Raw genomic sequence first — 21,508 nt, 5'->3', positions numbered from 1 at the left:
AAGATACCTGGGTTGACATGTATGATCATCAAACTAGACACTTATCAAGATTTTCCCTTCCTCTGAAGTATTTCATGCTCCCAGTAAAGTTGGTCATGCTAAGATCTATCACCTTTCCCCAATGTTCCTCTTCAGAGACTTTTCTAACTGTAGGCCAGCAGTCAGTTTAATTCCCACATGCTCCTCTGATTTGTACCCAGAATCATACTTAGGTACAAAGAAAATGAAAGCATGGTGGTGTTTCTTATAATGGATTCAGAGCACCTCTGTGCCATGGGCCCTCTGGGGACTCTCATTGAAGTAAACAGTTTCCCATCTGAGTTTCTCCCCCTTCCTTCAGATCTTCTTCATCTGTCAAGCAAGATGACCAGAGCCTTCTTCCTTTATTGGCTTCTGTACCCTCTCCCAAGCAAATGGCATTGCCATGTGTTCAGCCTGTCTTGTAACTTGAGAGCAGGGGTCTTATAGTGGTGGGCTCTTCATCTTGCCTAATTCAATGCATGTAATTTTTCAGAATTAGTTTTGGGGAAGTTTTTGTCAGTAGGAAAATTAGGTAGATGCAGCTCCCAAATGTGTCCCTCTAATTAGAATATGCAGGGACCTCTGTCACATGTATTTTACCACCCTTTGTTTCTTTGTTATTTAACAGTGTGGCTATAGTGCTTATTCTTCTAGACAGAGATGATGAGCTTGATGCAGACTTATGAACCTAGAGGAATGGTGTGTGTCTTACTTAACATTCCTGGTTTTGTGCTCTAACTGGCATGTTCTTGATCTCAATAGATTTGTTTAGTGAATGACCCTCGGCCCCAGCACAAGTACAACAAACTTTACACAGTGGACTACTTAAGCAATATGGTTGGAGGGAGAAAAACTCTATATAATAACCAGCCCATTGACCTTTTGAAAAAGATGGTTGCTGCCTCCATCAAAGATGGAGAGGTTGGTACTGTTTTTCTGTCTTCCACATTAGGGATAAAACATCTTCTTTAACTTCTTTGTTGTAATAAGAAGATTGGGTTTATGTTGACTTTCTTTATCTTTCTTCTATTTCTAGGCTGTGTGGTTTGGCTGTGATGTTGGAAAACACTTCAATGGCAAGATGGGCCTCAGTGACATGAATGTGTAAGTGCAAGAAATTCAAAATAGAAAGTCATTTGTGGGTTGTTGGTATTAGATTGCACTCTTGGTATGAAATGATTCTCCTGAGGTTCATCCAAAGATTAAGGTTGGCCTGAGGGTGGGTCTCTTCTCTTGCATCCTGCAGAGTTTGAGGGCTCATAGCAGAAACTCCACATATTTAAATGCTTTAACCTGGGAAACGAAGATCATACTTTATATTTGAGTAGAATTTGTTGGGTGTTCCTAAAAAGCCATCCTGTATGAGAAAAACACTTTAAGAAATAATTACTTGTAAATCACCTTGGCGCATTTGGGAATGTAATGAAAGGTTTTCCAGAGCTCTTGTTTGCTATTTGATCTTTCTTAAACTGCTTATCTTGCTTTGGTGCCTTATTTATTTTTGTCTTTATGACAAGGAGGACTAATTTTGCTTCATACTTTAAAGCATTCCTCCTGGTCATTTATGACAATGAAGGTTCATTTGCAAACTGAATCATACAAGATTCCTTGACTGTTAAAATACACCATTTTAGGGTTACTTATAAGTAAATGTTACTTGTAGAGAGTTGAGTAAATATTTTGATAGTTAACAATAAGAGAAAAGAAATGTGCTAAAAGAGAATTAATGAGGGGTTTTTTTTTAATTTTGAAAATATTCTTCAATATTTTAGGCATTATTTATTTAAATTTCACAATTAGCAATGGTTTAAATGAGTTCAGAAACTGGTAATTCTACCAGCTTAAAAGAGACCTTTTTGTAAGAAGTTACTTCACAAACTTTTAAAATTATTTTTTAAAAAGTTTTTTGCCAAAATTACAATGCAAACATCTTGTTCAACTTTTGATTTGGTGAAGTTATATTTAATCATTTCATGTTTTCCTGCATATGCTTTGACACAGAATGGAATCCCATTGATTCTTAATTTCTGTATGTGCCATATTCTTTCTGAAGAGCTACATACAGCTAGAGCCCATATTTCTTTGAAGTTGTTGAGCCCCTTTAGTTTTTTCCGTTTACAACCAGAAGCCAGTTTTCCCCCATGATTGTACTCCCTTTATTTTGTACTATCATTCTTTTTACAGCTACGACCATGAATTAGTGTTTGGTGTCTCCTTGAAGAACATGAATAAAGCTGAGAGGCTGACTTTTGGTGAGTCACTTATGACCCACGCCATGACCTTCACTGCTGTCTCAGAGAAGGTATGACTCTCAACATGCCTGCTGCAGTGTTTGCACAGATGGATCTACATTCTCCTGTAGACTGTTTATCCAACAAAGCTTCATTCATAGTGTATATGATTTCTATTAGAAGGTAGCTTCCAAGTAAGTCATTATACTGTGTCACTTGGGGTTTGGCTGCATTCTCAGAGGTAATAAAAATAGGAACTTTCCATGAGGAGCAGAATTTGGGTCAGCAGGGAGTAAGGAAGTAAATGCTTTTCTATAACTTCGGAAAGTCTTGGTGGGAAGAGAGATCATTAAAGGAACTTGCAAGAAGGTAACTTCTATTTCATGAGGAATTAAAATGTGCCCTGGAAGTCTTCATATCTTGACCTATTTCAGATTTACCTCCCTTTCATTTGTCATTCAGATTCTTCTGCAATAAAATGTCAGTAACAGTAATTTTTGGACCCTGTGCCCATTACTGGATTTATGCAGAGCTTCAGGAAACTGGATGTCCTATTTATAGAATACGGTGTTGGAAACAACTGAAATGTTATTTTTCACAAGTAAGCTCCCACTTGCAGGCTGTAGAATGGATGTTTCCCTGCCTGCGCTCAGGGATCATGAAGAAGAGAAGACTTTGAATTACTTTAATTTTTTACCACCACAGCAAAAATGTTCTCTTCCTAGCCGAATTACTGGGAGGAAAGTCACAGAATAAGTACTTTGTAGAAATTGTTTTAGAAAATAGTCTGATAGAGAACTGTTTTTGCTATTCTATTCACTAGATTTATGATCACTGAAACATTTAGAAATATCTTAGCATAATATCATTATGCCAATTTTCCTAACTAGCCTACCTAGAAGTCCTGATTTTTTGTACTCTCTAGGCAAAATTTTGAGTGGGATGGGGTTTTCTCTCTGCCTTTCTCCCATCTCTTCTAGCTTTTTCACAGGAAGGTGCCCTTTCAGCCCCAGAGCATCCCAAATCATTGTGCTCTCTACCCATACAAAACCTGATTTTAGGAAGGCTTAATTATATTCGTACTAATTACAGGACTAGGGCTGTAAGTAGTAGAACTCTAAGGTATTCTCAGTTTTGTGTAAGATCAGACACAATATGATGTAAAAAGTACCCTGAACTAATTACGCAGTCCTGTGTTGATATTCCTGATCCTCAGGTAGTTTTTATAAATAAATCTAAAAGTTGAGGTCTTTTTTGAGCTATTTTCCTCATCATTCCATTCCTTGACATTCTTAGCTCTATAGTTAGCGAGACTCCCATACCAAGAAACAGATTAAGGGTTACTTAGAGGAACTAATGGAGTATAATTAGTATTACCTGTATATATCAGGAAAAGCCATTTCAGAGTAACAGAAGGTGATTTAAAAGTTTTATAACCCCATTTTAACAAAATTCTCACATTTGAATTATAAACAAAACAATAAAATTAAGTGATAAAGATATTTTAATAAGGGTGCCTTTTTGACATTAGAAGTGAAACATTAGGAGAAATTTTTCATGAATAAACAGTAATTTGTTCATATTTATGTTCATATTTACCTGCTAGATTATAAAATTCAGTGGATTTATAAATAATTAAAGCTCCTTAAACTATATAGAGGGTTATTCTTTTTTAAAAAAACCTGTTGTAATTTCCAAGAGAAATTCAGCTTTTTATCATTTTTCATCTCTATTATAGAATAGTCCTATTTTTCAGAAGTAAAAATGATGTGTACTCCATGTCATCTTCTCTGGAACTTCCATTCTTTTATTGGCATGGTTTATTTCCTCAGGGAAGTGGAGCCGCCTTACATGCTAATGGTATAAAGCAGAATTTACCTTATCATAACTGGAATTTTATATTGAAATTTTCCTCTTTCCTCTACTTAGTTTTTGACCACTAAAACTAATTTGAATTACATTTGATAAATGCATACTAGTAGCTATATTTCTGCCATATTCTTTCTTATTGCTGATTTCATGGAATTGTTATGAGGGAAGTCCAGGAGTTATCATTCTATATTTGTAGATGACCCAAAGAGAAACTTGATCTAGCTCATGCAGGAATTCATTGGCAAAGGAAAGAATAGGAAGTATTTTCAGACTTATAACAACAAGTACATAACTTTAGGTGATGCATATTCTAACAGTGATATTTAAGAGTGAAGTAAAGATGGACTACAATGGGGGGGAATAGAAAACCAAAACAGATGTTTAATATTCCACCTCCAGAATGTATAGTTTAATGACATGGTTTTGAATTTTTCTGGGGCTGAGTTTAAGGGTTAGTACAGGTAAAGGTGTTTGAAACTTGTGGGTTTGTTTATTGGCTATTTTGGAAACTGAAAATTACTGAGATCCAAGAAAACTGCCAAGAGTAGAATGTTGAGGTCAGCAGAGCTGAAGGGAACCAAATCCCGTGTAGATGACACTCATCATGCAGTTATGGGAAAGTGGGAGTTGACAGATGAAATCCGTAGGAGATAATGCAGGGGTCAGTGCTTTTCTCATGCTACAAAGATTTAAGTTGTTTTGACATTAGCAAATGTCCTGAGTAGACATGAAAGAGAAAAGTCTTTTCCCAAATGGAACCTTCCTCTTGTCTCTCTCTGTGTCTCTATAGTAAAGGCTATAAATGAAGGTTATGATGAGTGTCACTGTCCCTTTAAGAAGGAGAAAATTGAGCTTATTTTATTAAGGAAGATAGAAGAGGGAGAACAGAACTGCCTGGATTTTGTTATGAAAATGGTCTTTTTACTTTTGCTTTGCCATTCAGTCTCTGTTGTATTAAATTCAATATTTGTATAACTGAATCAGTAAAAGAACATATTTGGAGAGTAGAGAGTATCATTACTTGGTTTTCCTAAGTAGAAAATCAGGCAGTATGATGAGAATGTATTTATTTTGTTTATTTGTTTATTTATTTAAGAAATTCTGACCAGGTCTTAGAATCATTCTTAAATAAATACAGTGGGATGCCACTGCAAAGAATACCAATTGTTTAAAAGCAAGAGTCCTGGCTTCAAATGGTGTTCACTGTTTTTAGTAATTAATATATTTTGTTTTCCTTAACCAAGTAGCATTTTTACATGCTTATTTTCTGTGTAGAATGGAATGTAAAGGAGAAGATAGTATTTATTGCTTTGTTAGCTTTATTGTATTTTCACCCCACAAGATTCAAACTCCACTTCTGTTGGAGTATTCCTTCGATGACTGTAGGAAATACATGGACTGGATCATGTACCTCATGGCTGTGTAGAACAAGCTCTTTATTCTGAGTGGCTGCAGAAGAGCTAAAATTTCATGACACCCCAACAGGGTAATCTGGTTTCAGACTATACACTCTCATCCACTTTTTTGCAGTATGATCAGGATGAAGTATTTGTGAAATGGAGAGTGGAGAATTCATGGGGTGAAGACCATGGCCACAAAGGTGAGCTTAATTTGGTAATACTAATTCCAAGTGACTGGGGTTCTGCTCTACATTCTTCCTCTCTGGGTAGAAAGCTGCTCTAATGTGGAGGATTTTTAGTAACTGGTCCCATTGGCTAGATTATTCTACAGAAAAATCTGAGGATCTGGTTTGTCTCCAGCATTCCTGTCATCAGCGTGGTATGCCTGAACCCCCAGGTTGACTCTGAAGCCAGTATGTGCTGACATTTGTTCCAAACTGTGCTAACCCTACTAGCCCTCTTTGTACCAGAACCACTTGGCCAATGAGAAGGCTGAGTGCCCTTTGCCAGTAAGTTTGCTGTATGGCATTTTCGTGTACTGCACCAGCACTCTAGAAAGTCAGGAGCCTTCTGAGTGGGAGAGTGAGAATGATAAAAAGCTTTCTTCAGGCATTTATTGGAGACTCCTTAGAAGTTGTGAAGCCTAAAGAGGAAAAAAACACTTTGGTTACCATTTAGAACTTTTTTATACATACAAATCAAAACCCTGGCAGAGGTCATAAGTAAATTAAACAAAATAACACAGGTAATATATGAGTTGTAGAAAAACTAAACAAAATTATAAAATAACATTAGTAATGTATGAGTTGTAGAAAATTTTTAAGTATAGATAACAAGAAGAAGGAAATAAAAGTCTCAAATAATCTGACAACCCAGCGATCACCATTGATTAACAGGCTAGGAAATATTCTTGCAAATTTTTGAGACCATACTTTTAAAGACTTTATAGTAGATAAAAGCCATTTAAAGGAGATTTTGTGTTTTAATTTTTAGGCTTTCTAACCAAAAGTGGCAACTACCATTGCATATGTATATGTGAGCATGTATATGCATGGTGTTGTTATGTGCTACTGGCATTTTGTAGGCATTTGGTAGCTAGCTCTTTCCAAGAGTTCATATTCCTTACTTTTAACCAGTGGATTCTGGGTTGGAAAAACACATTAACCACAGCTTACTAGACTAGTTAAAAGGCTAAGAGAGAGTAGGTAGGGAAGCCAGAGAAGTGAAATGTAAAGACACTTGGAACCAAAATTCAGCATACCTCTCACCCAACGGGAATCACCCACACATTTTCTTAAACAGAAGAGAAAGGAAAAAGAAAGCAGTGATCTTAACTCTTTGCTGTTACCTCCCTCTGTGTTTAGAATAGTGATTTTCCAGCTATGTTCTTCAGAGCCCTAGGATTTCCACGGGTAAATGGCAGAAGAGAGAGTGTGGAGGTTTGGAAGTGAGCAGATTGGGCCTCTGTCACTCATATTTGAAAACTGCTGTCTTAAATTGCTTGTTAATCTGAGTTTTGAACTTGACAGGACTTTAGTATACTGACTGAGCAACACAGGCCGGTATATGATAGCCAAAATCTGAAGGCCATTTCATCTGTCATTCCAAGTCTTTTCATCTCCCCATGAAAATGATCATTGGTGGATTTTGCCTAACTGTCCCTAGGATCTCAGCTGCTCAGTGTTTATAGTAAACAAATACAAGTGCTATGAGTGCCCTTCTCTTCATCGTCACGTAGTCATATCTCTCCCTTCTGTGATTTCTGTGATTGTTCTGTGATTACAGGAGTGCTTGTTAAATTAACTACTATGAATTAGAGTACAACATTTTTAAATAGGTAATTTCCTGTAAGATGAATTTCTTTTTAAGACAAATACACATTGGGGTCAGGTAGAGAAGGCTTTAAACCTCAACAAAGCTAGCAGAAAGATTAAAAATAACTCACAACTTAGTTGTATCCGTAAATTGGCCGTAGTTAAGAAATGAATGCTTGGTCTTAAATTAGAAAGATCTGATTATTTGTAGCAAACATAAGTTACTGAATTAAAATTGTTTTTCCATTGTTTCAGATGAACTTCTGTATCTTCTGTTTCATTTCTGGTCTAATTTGGTCCCTTTAATTAGGTTTCTGCATAGGTTAACATATGGGAAAAGAACTAAAGTTATGGTTTGTTTAGATGAGCCTGAATCTGTTGGCTTCCTTTTTTGATATTTTTCCATCAGTAACAGTCACTGAGTTTTCAGATAGTAGTGATATCCATTTAAGAGAGGATAAACACTTATAAAGTCAAGAAAATGCCCTGTGTTTTGTGTAGTGTGAGTTACTGTCTTTATTAATCTGAACCTAAGTATGTACTCTTAAAGAGGATTCTGAGCCAGTTTGCTTTTTTTTTTTTTTTTTTTTTCCTATTCAGCTATTCCTACTCAGTAAAAGTTTTGCTTCTGCTGACTTACTCATTCCATTATTCTGTTGAGAGAACTGGGGTCTTGATCCCTGTAATCTGCCTATAATCCTTTCTAGTGAAATCTGCAACTATCTAGTAAAGATTAAACTAACTTTTTTGTTGTTCTCAAATAATTGAAATGCCTAAGATTATGCAGAGCAAAGCTTTTCAGTAGAGAGCCAAAAGATAAGAAACTGAACCGGAGTGGGGATAGGGAATAGTTCATTCAAAGCCAAAATAAATTATTCTGTGTATTTCTTGCTAATGTTCTTTCTGATATAACAGGATGGAAGGAAAGAAAACATGATCTAATTTAATTGATACATTTGGCCCAACCTCAGGAGAGCACTGTAGTATGTTATGTTGGCGATGCGTGTTTACCCCAGCAGGGCCCTCCTGTCTGCCATCCTTCCTGGTGGGCATTGGCTGGCATGTCTGAGGCAGGATCTCTGTTTGTGCTCTCTCAGGAGACATGACAATCTAAAACAGCATTGCTGGAATTTTGTTTCTGTAGATAACATTGTTAACAGTTTGTTACAATTCCCTCTGGGATTTCTGCCTGTTAAGATTGATGTTTCTGAAAAAGCAGTGTTGATAATAGGAGCTGGAGGTAAACAGAGCAGATACCTGGGCATGCTGCCCTTGCCCTCTGCCCAGTTCTAGCTTTGGTCTTCCCCATTGGTCATGTTTATGGCCCTTCCTGCCCAGAGGCTGTTATGTAAATCATATATTACCTGACTGTTTAACAAAATGGACAGAGGATCCTTCTGACCAGGAGACACATAAATGGAGAAATTAGTTCTTGCCTTACTGTACCCATTGGTGAATTCTGGTATTCGTAGTCAGCTGTACTAAAAATTGTACGCATATCTAACATGTATACCAACATGGTGTTTTCTCCCCTGCTTAAAATACTTGACTGTGCATTTTGTATCTTGGTTGCATATAATATCAGAAATGGATTTCATAATTAGATGAGAGAACAGATTTTGGGATTTGTTGCGTTATCTTTCATTTTGAAAAGCTGATAGAGTAAAATACTTTGTAAATATTTAAGAATTTAAAATAGAGGAAGTAGCCTTTGGTTCTTCTCATTCTTGGTCAGAAATTTATCTGAGAAGAGCATAATCTTTAAACCAAAGTGACCTGCAGGTCCTCTAGCTAATTAAGTAAGTGATAGTGCCAGAATTATAACCCAGACAGTCTGACACTAGAGCCAGTTTTCTTAACCACTAAGCTGTTTTCTTTCAAATTCTGTGTTCTAGTAATATTTAGACTACTCATGGAAATAACGGATCAATTCATGATCATTGGTGACCATAAATAGTGGCTATGGGGACATAAAACTATATAAAAGATCTAGAGATGTCATGTGAATGTCTGACGTCAGGAGAAAAGGTCCTTAGAGCATCATTTGTAGGTGGGTATCTGAAGAAGGGGAGTTGGGAGAATAGGGCTTCTTGTAAGGGTTTGTGTTTAATGTTAGCACTTTGTGGGCTGGGAAAGGAAGAAACTGGATATAGCCACCCAAAAATACCTCTGAATTATTTTGTCCATGCTGCTTTTATAACAAGGTGTTTTGGTTTTTCTTAACTTTTTATCATGGACAATTTCACACATATATAAAGTAAACAGAATAGTAATAAGGAACCCCCCATGTGCCTATTGCCTAGCTTCAGTAGTTTCAACATGCATATAACAAAGTGTTTTTGATAGTATTCAATTAAATTCTTGGATGGTCTCTCTAATGAGCCAGTCTTATTATGGAACATCTCTTCTGTTATTGGTTTACTTAGTCATGAGATTGTATTCCAGTTTTAAAGCCTGAAACAGGAGAACTCTGAATGTGGAATTATCATAAGATAGTTCTTAATGCTTGTTTAGTCTAGTTTCTCAAAATGCTAAGAAACACAACTTTTAAGTGAGGGTGGGAGATATTATTTCCTAAATCTGCAATGTTTATTGAAGAAAAATGTTTATCTTTTTAAGATTCTGGCTTTCCTAGTTTTCATTTTGGACCAAGATGAGTTTTTCATTTTTCAAATTGTTTTTGTGCTTTTCAGATACATTTATAATTGTTTTTAACCCACATTTTTTTTTACCTTTTCTTACAAATGAGTTCCTGAATTTATTTTAGTAAAATTTTCAGACTTCCTCCTAAAAAGGAGCCTCTTGATTTCAGTAAAAGAGACTTTGGCATGTTAGAGATTAATCTGGGAAGATATTTATGTGGCTGATTCAGATAATATCTGGATTTCTGCTGCTTCCTAAAAACCAATGTTGTGGCGTTTAATTGCCTCACCAGCCAAACTACCATTTGTGATTTTGGAGACAGTATGTCCAAAGCTGGGTACAAAACTCTTCATATTCCTCATATAATGTTATATTGTGGAACTTGGTGAGTTAGAGGGAGACGGTTAATACTTAGTTCTTGAGTATAGATCCTGACAGTAATTTAACTTGTGGTTTCCCATTTCTTTATCTGTGTAACATGGATAGTTACTCTGTTTCCTTATGAGGTCCTACAGTTTGTCTATAGATAACCATAAAATGAAATAATGTATGAAAGCATTTTTCAAACTGTATACTGTTATATAAATCTAAAGAGTTTAATGAATATTCCATATTTCTGTCAGAGGTACTCAGGACATTCAGTTACATAGTATCTTGTTTCATAAGAATTCAAAGGAAGAGTAACTCAGGAAGTGAACATGGGTAATTATACCTATGTTTTGAGTGAAGAAACGGGAAGTTATTGAGAGGTTTTGACTTATTCAGGTCACACAGGTCAGAGATAGAATTAGAATTCAGATCTCTTAATTTGACACAGGGAGCTTCCCTAAAAGTGTATATTACTTATAAAAGACAATCAATTATTTGCAGGTCTGTTTGAGGTTCAGTTCTGGATTTCCAGCACAAATAATATAAATTACAGGCAATGTTGAGCTAAACTTGCTGAAACAGGAGTAAATTATATAAGCTAAAAGCAGAGGTTTCTGATTTCCTGGAAAGGGGCAATATACAAATTAGTTATGTCACCTTAGAGGGTTTCCATGTCTTTCTAGGCTTGGGAAAAGTGCTGCTACCATCAAATCTGGATATTTGAGTTTTTTCAAAAGGACTTTTCATCACCCATCTTTGTTAACCAAATAGCCTGCATGACTTGGGCTAAAAAATAGAATATGTGAGTGGAAGAGAGGAAGCTTGTACTCTCTGGTTCACAAGTATCTCCTTGTCAAAGTGTGTAACTAGGAGAGACTACCATTGTGGGGGTGGGGACAGAGGCTTCTAACCTGCAACCAGCCATCAGCTTCAGGTCATATTTAATACAGATGCTCCTTGACTTATGATGGATTTATGTCCTGATAAACACATTGTAAGTTGAAAATATCTTAAATGTAAAATGCATTCAAAACACCTAACCTACCAAACATCATAGCTTAGCCTACCCTACCTTAAACATGCTCAGAACACTTATATTATCCTACAGTTGGACAAAATCATCTGACACAAACCTATTTTATAATAAAGTGTTGAATATCTTATGTAATTTATTGAATATTGTCCTGAAAGTGAAAAACATAATGGTTGTATGGGTACTCAAAGTGTATCACTTCCACATCATGATCAAGTCGAAAAATCGCAAGTTGAACCATCGTAAGTTTGGGACTGTCTGTATGGAGTTTTGTGTGTATTATGCTTGCTTCTGTAGGGAGGATCTGTAATTTTTACCACATTGTCTGTAAGGTGTGTTTGCTTTGGTTTGAGAAGGCTAGAGGTTAAACGCAGAACCTGGAGCTATACTCCTGAGTATGCATCCTGACTATCTCACCTATTGGCTCTGTAACTGTGGGCATGGCATTTAATCTCTCTGAGCCTCAGCTTTCTCATTTGTAAAATAGGGACAATAATTATACCTACCTCGGAGGCTCGTTGTGAGAACTGTACCAGGCTCAAACATATTAGCCCTCAGTGCTCCTGTTGCTGATGTTGTCGAGAGGCAAATGAGGGCAAGAGGAAGAGAACAGAAAGCTCCCGAACCTTTCTACTCTAGAGGAGGGCTGTCTGACTGGCCCCATGGTTCCAGCTTCAGATCTCTAAAAACTCAGTTCCCTGGTGTGACCATTGTGCTCCATCACCAGTTTACTGGATGGATGACCTGTGGTGTGGACTTAGTTTCGTGAGAGAAAGCAGTGGAGGTGAATAAAACTAGTGCTGAGGAAAAACCATTAGCAGTAGCCTCACCTCACATTTATTGATGGGATGCAAAGAAGCATGCAAGGCCATGGTGGAATGAATGTCTCTGGCCCTCAGAGGAATTTATACTTATTTACCTGGGACACAGGAAGGAGATTTGAAGAGGGCTGTGATGTGACAGAAGTGACATTCATGGTGTGCTCCTCAGACTGTAAGATAAAGGATAAATAGACCGAGAAAAGCAAAGAACGATAATTTCTCCAAGAAGGCAGATGACAGAGAAAGAGGAAGAAACAGAGAGGGCCCCCCGTGGTGGGGAGACAATGGGAAGATGTTAAAGCCGAGGTCATTGAAAAGGGTGAGGGGCTGGAGACAGCACCTCAGAAGCTAAGGGACTAGATGCTGTTAGGGAGAGCATGATGGTAAATACCGGTACAGTAGAGCAGACAGAAAGTGTGTCAAGGGAAAAAGCTTTAGGGTTGGACTTAAAGGTAGTTTAAAAAACTTTAGGAGGAGTGGGGGTTTAAGTCCAACTGCCCTATTATGCCACATCAGCAGCAGTTTAGTACTTAATTCCTTCAAATGTTAGGTATGATGGGGGCGAGGGGCTTGCAGGTGGGACAACTGAGGATGTAAATCTTGCTCCATGCAGTGTTTGTAATTTATTATAAGAACAAATATGTAAAACATAAACACAAGAATAAGTGCAGAATAATATAGGGGATAAACTGCAAGGGAAACGGTGAGTGACTGCAAGGGCTCCTTAGGGATTCTTCAAGGGTGAGTGGAGTTTTAGGAAGGATGTTTGGGCTGTGGCTTTTGTTGGAAAGGGAGGAGGAGGCCAGCCAGGGAAATGGTAGCTGAGAAGAGCAGCTCTTGGCATTTGGAGCTTTGGACAGATCAGGAGAGTGAGGCCAAGAAATAATGTATCCTGCCATTTATGGAGCTTTTGAGGAATGACCAGAAAGCAGATTTTCATGAAACAAACTGGAATAATGGTAGTTTTGGGGTCAGAGAGAAGTCATTGAGTTCAATAGGAAAACAGACTCGTGGATGACATTTAAATTTGTGCTTTCCTCTCCTGGTCAAACGTCAGAGATGCCAGCGGAGTTGTATGTGCTTTCAGGCTTGCCTGGATTGTGCTCACTGGTTCAGGAAAAGGAGAAATCAGCTCCAAAGTGAAAAGTCTTCTTCTGAGCTCCTTATTAGAGGGCACTTCCTCAGGATGTGTACACTTCTGCTGGCTGGACTTTGTTATGGTCTGATGGTTTAAAAAAAATACAAACCACAAACCAAAACAACCCTTTTTCCCTACCACATTTTCCACTGTGTGTTTTTCCTGGTATATTTATCAAGGAAATGGTACCTTCTCTAGTCTTTGTTTCTGAAAGTGTCCACAAGTAATATCTGGCTATAAGAGTGTCTTTTCTCTTATCAGCAAAAGGTTCACGAACATAAATGTGTCCTCACCACAAAGCTGGAAGTTTACTATGGAGGAAAAAGAGGTCTCTTCTAAGATCACTGTCCAAATGGCAGTCATAATTGGAAGTGGTTGTTTTGCTTCTCTTCCTCTGGCTTTTTTTTTAACATCCAGCCCATCCTGTTATCCATCCTTCTAAATATGTACACTGAGAGCACATGACATCTGTGATTTAAAGATACAAAATGCCTCTTAAATGAACCCTGCAAAAACTGGGTACCTGACTGTTGATGTGGGATTTGTGAGCAGACCGAGTTGGTTCCAGTTAGGTACCTGGGCTATGTTAAATGCTGTGATCTGTTGCCGAAGCCATAACTACATGCCAAGTCTCTTTGCTGCTGAGCCCTGTGGAAAAAGACTGTAAATTTGAAGTTAAGACCTGGGTTTGATGCAGGGTTTACGTACTGGTTGTATGGCTTTAGACAACTAATGCCAACCCTGCCTGCCTCATAGTGTTGATGTGAGGATTAAAATCAAAACAAGGGCAGCGTATGTGAAATTGCATCGTGAAGTGTAAGCTTCCCACGGGGGTGTGTGTGGGGTGTGTGTGTGTGTGTTTTTGTTTTGTTTTCTAAAGTGTAATTCTTCTACTAGACTATAAATTTACATTGTTCCAAAATCAAAATACAAAAAGGTATATACAGAGGAATCTTGTTTCCATCTCTGTCACTCTCCATTCCATTTCCCCTCCTCCTCTTTTAGGTTACCATTTCTATTAGTTTCTAGTATATCTTTCCTTTTTTTAGTGCAAATATTTGTGAATATATTATTGCCTCCTTTTCTTACAGGTAGCATACCACATACCCTGCTCTGCACCTTGCTCTCACTTCACTTAACAGCATGTCTTGGAGGCATTTCCTTATCAGTACATTTCCACATCAGTACAGCTTTATTATTTTCCATTGTCTAGAGTACATAGTTCATTTAACCAGTTCCCTTACTAATGGACCTTGGCTTGTTTCCAGTCTTTTGCTATTATGAACAGTACTGCAATGAGTTAATGTTACATGCAGTGCTTAGAACAGTGCCTGGCACATAGTAAGTGCTGAATAAGTATTAGTTATTATTGTGCATAAATACATATTGTGCTATGTAGCATGCAAGTACTATGTATCTGTAGGGTGAAGTCTCAGAAATAGCATTGCTTAATGAAGAGGATAAATGTATTTAATTTTTCTAGGTATTGCCAAATTCCATTCCATAGGGATTGTGTCATTTTGTATATTTGCAACATACTCCATACAAATTTAAAATATTAGGGCATGCTTCATACATGTGGGTACCTAGCAGAAGTGGTTAACAAATTGTCATTACTTAATTATCTATTGAAATTGCCTGTGTTCCTAATTGGGGACTAGACTGTACGAAAACCTTAGTGAGTGATGGGGTTTTCCTTGAGAGTTTCTAATGTTTTCTTACCACTTACCCTACTTTTTCTCCTATTTGTTTTTTCATTATGATAGCAGAAAAACATTTGTAAGCATAACACCAAAGTTAGAAACCAGAAAGTGGTCCTGTGGCCACCTTGACCTGTCAAGGGCAGTGCAACTGCCTGGGGACACAGGGTGCATAAAAAAAAGAAAGAAACCAGAAAGGAAAAGATTGATAAAATTGACTTCATAAAACTAAAAATATTTGATAGGCTAGAAAATACCATAAACTAAATTAGAAGGGAAATCACATAATAGGGAAAAAATGATTGTATCTAATATAAACATATAGTGGCACTGTTACTGATCATTATGAAAGCGGCAAACAGTCCAATTAAAAATGGGCAGAGATCTCAAACAGGTACTTTACAAAAGAAAACTGTAAATAGCAAGCAAACAAATTTTTTTAAAAAGGTTCAAATTGGACCCAAAAAGAAAGTTGTTATTGATAACACCAAGGTCAAGGGTTCAGATCCCCTTACTGGCCAGCTGCCAAAAAAAAAAAAAAAAAAGAAAGCTATTAATTAAGTATTGATGAGGATATGAGGATATTAAGTAGATAATTAGGATGTGTACAAAGATATAGTTACAGAAATGTTTATAACAGTATTGTTTCTAAGCATGAAAAACAATCTAGATTTTAACAATAGGGGATTGATTAAATACACTTTCATACAGATTTAACATTTAAAGATTATGATGTAGATATATGTATTTCTTTGTCAATATGGAAGGAGATTAATTGGAAAAGCAGCATGTGTGGTGCTTTATAATGAAAGAGTATGTATGATGTCTTGTTTTTACGAAATGTATAGAGTCTGCCTATTGAAACTTTATCAAAAGGTGTATGTAAAATTTGAACAGGGCTTATCCCAAGGTGGTGGGATTGTAGGTGTTTTTAAATTTATATTTGTTGTGTTCTCCTTCTCTTCCCCCTCTTCCTCTTTCTCCTCCTCTTCCTTCTCCTCCTCCTCCTCTTTCTCCCATGTTTCCAAAATTTTGTGTAATGAGCATGAATTATTCAGGTAAATTTTAAGGAGTCAAAAAACAATATGATATTTAAAAATTGGGGGGAGAAAATTACCTACCCCATGGCATAAAATTATCATTTTGTTATTGCTTTTCATGTTTTTTTTTTTCATGTGCATCTATATTTGTAACAGCTGTAATTTTATACAGGATATGCTATTTCAGTGTACGTTATCACAAACATTTTTCCATATTGCTACATAGTCTTTGCAACTTCATTTTAAATGACTAGTTAATGTCTTGTGAGGTAGTGTCTCACTATTTATTAGAAAGTTTGAAGTATGAGACAAGTGCCAGTGAAGTTTTTGCTTTCCCTTCTGGGAGCTTTCCTTCGTCCTTAACTTGTGGCCGTCTGGTGAAAGATTGGCAGTGACTTAATGAGGTCTTGGTAGTCAGGCTTCCTTAGGTCCGTGCTGCCAGACAGATCCATCGGAGCAGAACAGACAACTTGGTTTTGTCTTCAATTTTTTTAAATGGCAAAGTAATAATAATAATTAACCACAAATAGTTTGTTAGTGAACTGAAATACTTCATAGAACAGAGACAACAAAAAATAAAATATTTTATGATAAAAAATATTTCAAAGGCATAAATGATAATATATTTGCCTCCTTATCTAGTCTGAGACGTTTAAATCTTAGATCTCTGGTAGGATTTCAGAAAACTGTTTTCTCAGGTAAAGGTCTTCCTTCCCTTAAACTAAACCATTTGAAGCTCTTCTGTTTCTGAGTGAATTTCACCTAACCAGCCTACAGCTATACCCGCAGACACTCTTTTTTCTTTGCATACTGATCTTGCTCTTTCTCTTACGAAATACAGAAACATTGCCAGTTTGTTTGTTCACTTATTTTATGTCTTTCTCATTGCATGTAAACAATACGTTAACGTTTAAACAAAATTTAATATCACCTTAGTTCCTAAAGCCAACTTTCTTTATCCATTTATCTATTTGTTTTCCTGAATGTAAACTTGGGGATCCCTGGAACAGGTTTTCATTTTGTTTTCTTTTCCTTTTCCTTGGGGAACGACTGTTTCTAATGGCTAGAGCTTAAGGGCTGGGAGCTGCAACTCTCCTCAAATCAAAATGGCCACCTGCATGCTGCCTGAGCTGATGCTTTGCTGCTCCTACACAGCACTCCCTTGGGTTTCAGACACAGTGATCCTAATCTTGGAGTCAGTCAAACTCCAAGACACGCAGTGTCAACAGTTACAGCAGCTGCAAGTTCGGTATCTACTCAGGGTGCAATTACTTGGCAGCCATCTAGACTGTGAGATTTTTGTGGGCCCCAAAGAACTCAATATCCTGAAGAGAGAGACTAATCAAGGCAGGTCCTCTTGGCAGGGACATTGAAAGGGTGGAACACGATTGATAGGAGTTTTAATTTGTCAGGACTTAATCTGATCTCCTTCTTTTGGAACAAGATAGTGAAGATGTACTTACTGTCCATTTTCTCTGGGCATTCTTTGAAGGTTCATTTGATTGTATGGTGATAGTATTGTTATAAGGACACAGGGCTTTATTACATGAATATGCCTCTATCCTTCACCTGCCTCACTGCCCAGATCTACTCTAAGGACTTATTCAGCCTGCATTGTAAGGGGAAGGATGACTAATGTCTCAAATGCTGTGGTGTTTAGTATAGTAGCCTGGTCTCCTGCTCCTGAAGGCTCCTTTTTGGGAAGGCAGATGCTTAGTTTCTCAGGAAGCACGCACTTAGGATGCAGCAAGAAATGGTACTGGTCGTCGGCCCGTCAGCTGACAAAGCTTTGGTTGCTAGAACTTGGCGGCACTAGTGTAGGTGATGGTAAGGGACAGCTCCTGACTGACTGACAGAAACAAAGACAGGGATTTCAGAGTGTATAATCAAGATAGGAACCAGAGGTGACTTAGGCTACAGCATTCGTCTGTGCATTCCTTTCCTCTGTACCTATTGAGAAAAGGAGCACTGGATCTGGAGGCTGGCTCATCAGGGGGCAAGGATGCGTTCCCTTATGTACCCAACTTGGCCAGAGCCCACAGGCACTTTTTCAGGGCATTTTCTTCTGAGGGTCAACATGCTGTGCCACATCAGGATGAGCAGTCTTTGACTTCTGTCAGAGATGAAAAGCTGAATTGGGCATAGATGACCTCACCAAGGCAATTGTGTTTTCAGGCTAAATAATGTCCTCTGTCACACCATTTAGCTTACAAAATTAGACTTAACCACCATTGTTGCCTTTTAATTTTTTAAGTCAGCCTTGCCTTAAGAGCAGCGGTTCTCAAAGTGTGGTCTGAGAACCCCAGTGGGTCCCTGGGCCCCTTTTAGGGGGGTCTGCAAGGTCTCGCCTTCTCCAACAACATATCTGTGTGAGGTTGGATTTTCTTTATCCACTTCAACCCAAACAACATAGTGCAACAGATTAAACACAGGCACAGGCACAAGAATTTAGCTGTCTTCTACAAAGCCAGATATTAAAATGTAAAACAATGCCACTTTTCAAACTAAAAAGTTTTTTGTTTTGGAGAATATGATTATTTTTTCTTAAAAAATACATTATTTATATTTATATTTTTAATTATTATTTTTAAATGAATTAATATATTTTAACTTTCTGTTTTAATTTCTAGTACAATAAATATCGATAGGTATAACCCACATAAACAACTTTTTGGGGTCTTTGACAATTTTAAGAGTATAAAGGGATAAGGCCAAGAAGTTTAAGAACTACTGCACTAGCGGACCCTCTTGGGAGAAAAATCTACATCTTTCTTTCTCTGGGTCCTACATAGTGGGAAATCATATTGCACAGACCTAAGTTTATATGAACATCTTCAGAAAAAAGTGGCTCCGGTGTCTCGTATATAGCAGGTGTCACATACAGTATGATGATGATGATGGTGGTGATTGCTAGTTCCAGTGAGTCCTTGGATGTATATGTGCATGTAGAACTCCTGTGTAGGCACACATTTTTGTAGTCTATGTTCTCTCCCTGGCCCAGTAACCCATTTTTGTTTTAAATACATATACTTTAGTCCCTCACTTTAACTTTTCTCTTCATATTAGCAATGGCTTAGGTAAAACATTTTTTCCCAGTTAAGTGTATTGGAAATATGTTTCTGAAGGGGAATTTGTGTTGCTCTAGTGGAGTCTGAGATACAGGTTAACCTTCCTAATGGGAAGAGGCAGGTTAGTAGGATGGATGCCTGATACACCTTTTCTCTCAGCTGAGCTTTTAACCTGGGGTGTTAGTGCATGGTTGCCTCTGTACAGTCCTACCCACTAGAGAGATCCATAAATCCCAGGACCTTACTGAGGAAGACAGGGAGAGCAGCTGTCTCAGTCTTCCAGTTCTGCCTGATCTGCGTCGCAGATTTCCTCCTAGGGGAGTGAGGACTGTATGCTCGTTCAACTCACACAGTGTCATCTGCAATTAAGAATCTACCTGGGAGTGATGACATGGCCCCATCAAGGTGCCTGTAGCTGCTTAGCTGGTTGTTGTAGGAATCTATGATAGAGAGGAAGGGAGAACAGCCAGTGATGTTGAGAGGGTGGATAGGGTAAGAATGGAACTGGTGTGCTTGCCCTTCTGACCCTAGAGATGAATCCTCTCAGTGTGGCTGTATGAACAAGAAGCATTTCCACCTACCTGCTAGTGTTATCACTCACTGTCAGCAAGGCAGCTGAGCAAAGGAGCAGCAGCACAGGCCCAGCTATGAACCTCACCCATGTGACCTGGGGCACATCACTTAGTTGTCCGAGCCCCAGTTTTTTTAATTGGTAAAAATATAACTAGTTAATGCCTGTCCTGTCTGCTTCACAGAATTGCTAATAACATTTAGATTAAATGAGATTACAGATGGGAAAGCTGAAACACATGTACAAATATAGGTTTTGTAAAAGGATTTTTAATAGTACAAATAGGGTTTTGGCTCTTTGCCCTTTGCCCTCTGGACTCATGAGGCTTCTGTTCTTTTCTCCAGGTTACCTGTGCATGACAGATGAGTGGTTCTCTGAGTATGTCTACGAAGTGGTGGTGGACAGGAAGCATGTCCCCGAAGAGGTGCTAGCTGTATTAGAGCAGGAGCCCATTGTCCTGCCAGCATGGGACCCCATGGGGGCTTTGGCTGAGTGATATTGCCTCCAGCTCTTTCCTCCTCCCATGGGACCTGAAGTAGCTGCAAAAGACAGATCCAGGGATGGAAGCCAAAGTTATGCAGGTGACTGTGTGTTCCCACCGGACACAGTCAGACTCTTGGATTTCCAGTCTCCTCCAGGAACCTCTTCGGGGAACTGTGCTTTATGCTGAAACAAAATATTCTTAAAGGAAAAAAAAAAAAAAAAAGGAAAGATCAGGTCATACTATCTACTCTACTCATCTCCAACAGCTCAGGATCTCTTAAGCATTTTAATCAGATGTAATTGTTTGTCTTAACTCTGTTGAAAAGGTTTGATTCAGTGTCTGTTTTAGTAAGACAGGAGAGGATGAGCAATTAAGGTGTATGGAGAGAAAATGGACCTAATGCTCCTTGTTCCTAGAGTAGAGTTGGGGGAGGGTTACCTAAGATTTGAGCTCTCAAAACTGCATGCTGCCTGACAGTATCGCTGTCCTTCTTAGATGGCAGTCACTGAATTCAGTTTTTTTAAAAGTAATTTCATGTGCCTCTGATAGCCCAAGAATAGGAGGTTGATCAGGTCTGACATGATTCCTTCCTATTGTTCTGAACTGTGGGGAGCACAGCTCTACTTGAGTCAGGTTTAAGTAGAGGCTTAGAGAAAGTTGGGTGAGAGAACAACCAAAACCTTATCATTGATCTCATTTATAATCATTAGGGGGATCTCTAGCCTAGCCAAATGGTTTAATTTCTGCCTCTGGAATTGGGGGTTGGGTGGGCAGAAAACAGTGATATTCATTCTTTCTGACAACTAGATGGTGCTGAGAAGCTTTTGAATAAAATACTTTGCTAAATGAAAATAAGTTGGCTTATTTGATCTGTCTAGAAGGTGTTTATTTAGCTACAAAGGAAAGCAGCCAGGTGACTCATGTTTTTCAAAGTGAAAAATCGGAAGAGGGCTTCCCTGCTTCAGCATCTCTGCAGGATAAATGATCCTTCCAGCCTGCACTGACCCTCACTGGCTTCTGCAAAGGGCTTCCAGACATCATACTGAAGAAGGCCTGTGTCGCTGCCACTTAACATTCTTCCACCTAGTTCTAGGATCTCTACAAGGGTGAGAAGTGAGGATCTATTAGGCCCAGCCTTAGAATGGGCTGGCCAGCATGTATTTTTCTGATACTGGGCCTCCTTTCACTGAAAGCAAATAGACAGAGCACTCTGGCCACCATTTCCATCAGCGCCTGAGCCCTCTCCCACTCTGGATCTCCAAGAATCTTCCCAGACTGAACAGGGGATGTTGTATATCACAGC

The 21,508-nt window shown here is 38.2% G+C and overlaps 1 protein-coding gene across 2 annotated transcripts in view; it reads left to right on the top strand.

Moving 5' to 3' along the window:
* Window positions 1–21,054, top strand: part of BLMH (bleomycin hydrolase) — a 40,143-nt gene extending 19,089 nt beyond the window's left edge. For both annotated transcript variants that reach the window (XM_063110933.1, XM_063110931.1), the window contains exons 8-12: window positions 784–942; window positions 1,058–1,125; window positions 2,206–2,323; window positions 5,655–5,724; window positions 20,066–21,054. In XM_063110933.1, the coding sequence (XP_062967003.1) occupies window positions 784–942; window positions 1,058–1,125; window positions 2,206–2,323; window positions 5,655–5,724; window positions 20,066–20,217 (567 nt within the window). In that variant the 3' untranslated portion in view covers window positions 20,218–21,054. The remainder of the gene's footprint in view (window positions 1–783; window positions 943–1,057; window positions 1,126–2,205; window positions 2,324–5,654; window positions 5,725–20,065) is intronic.
* Window positions 21,055–21,508: the final 454 nt, after the last annotated feature.

The sequence above is a fragment of the Cynocephalus volans genome, chromosome 10, assembly GCF_027409185.1.
Source record: "Cynocephalus volans isolate mCynVol1 chromosome 10, mCynVol1.pri, whole genome shotgun sequence".
Taxonomy (NCBI): Eukaryota; Metazoa; Chordata; class Mammalia; order Dermoptera; family Cynocephalidae; genus Cynocephalus; species Cynocephalus volans.
The sequence above is the reverse complement of the archived record's forward strand: the minus strand, read 5'-3'. Positions and strand labels throughout refer to the sequence as shown.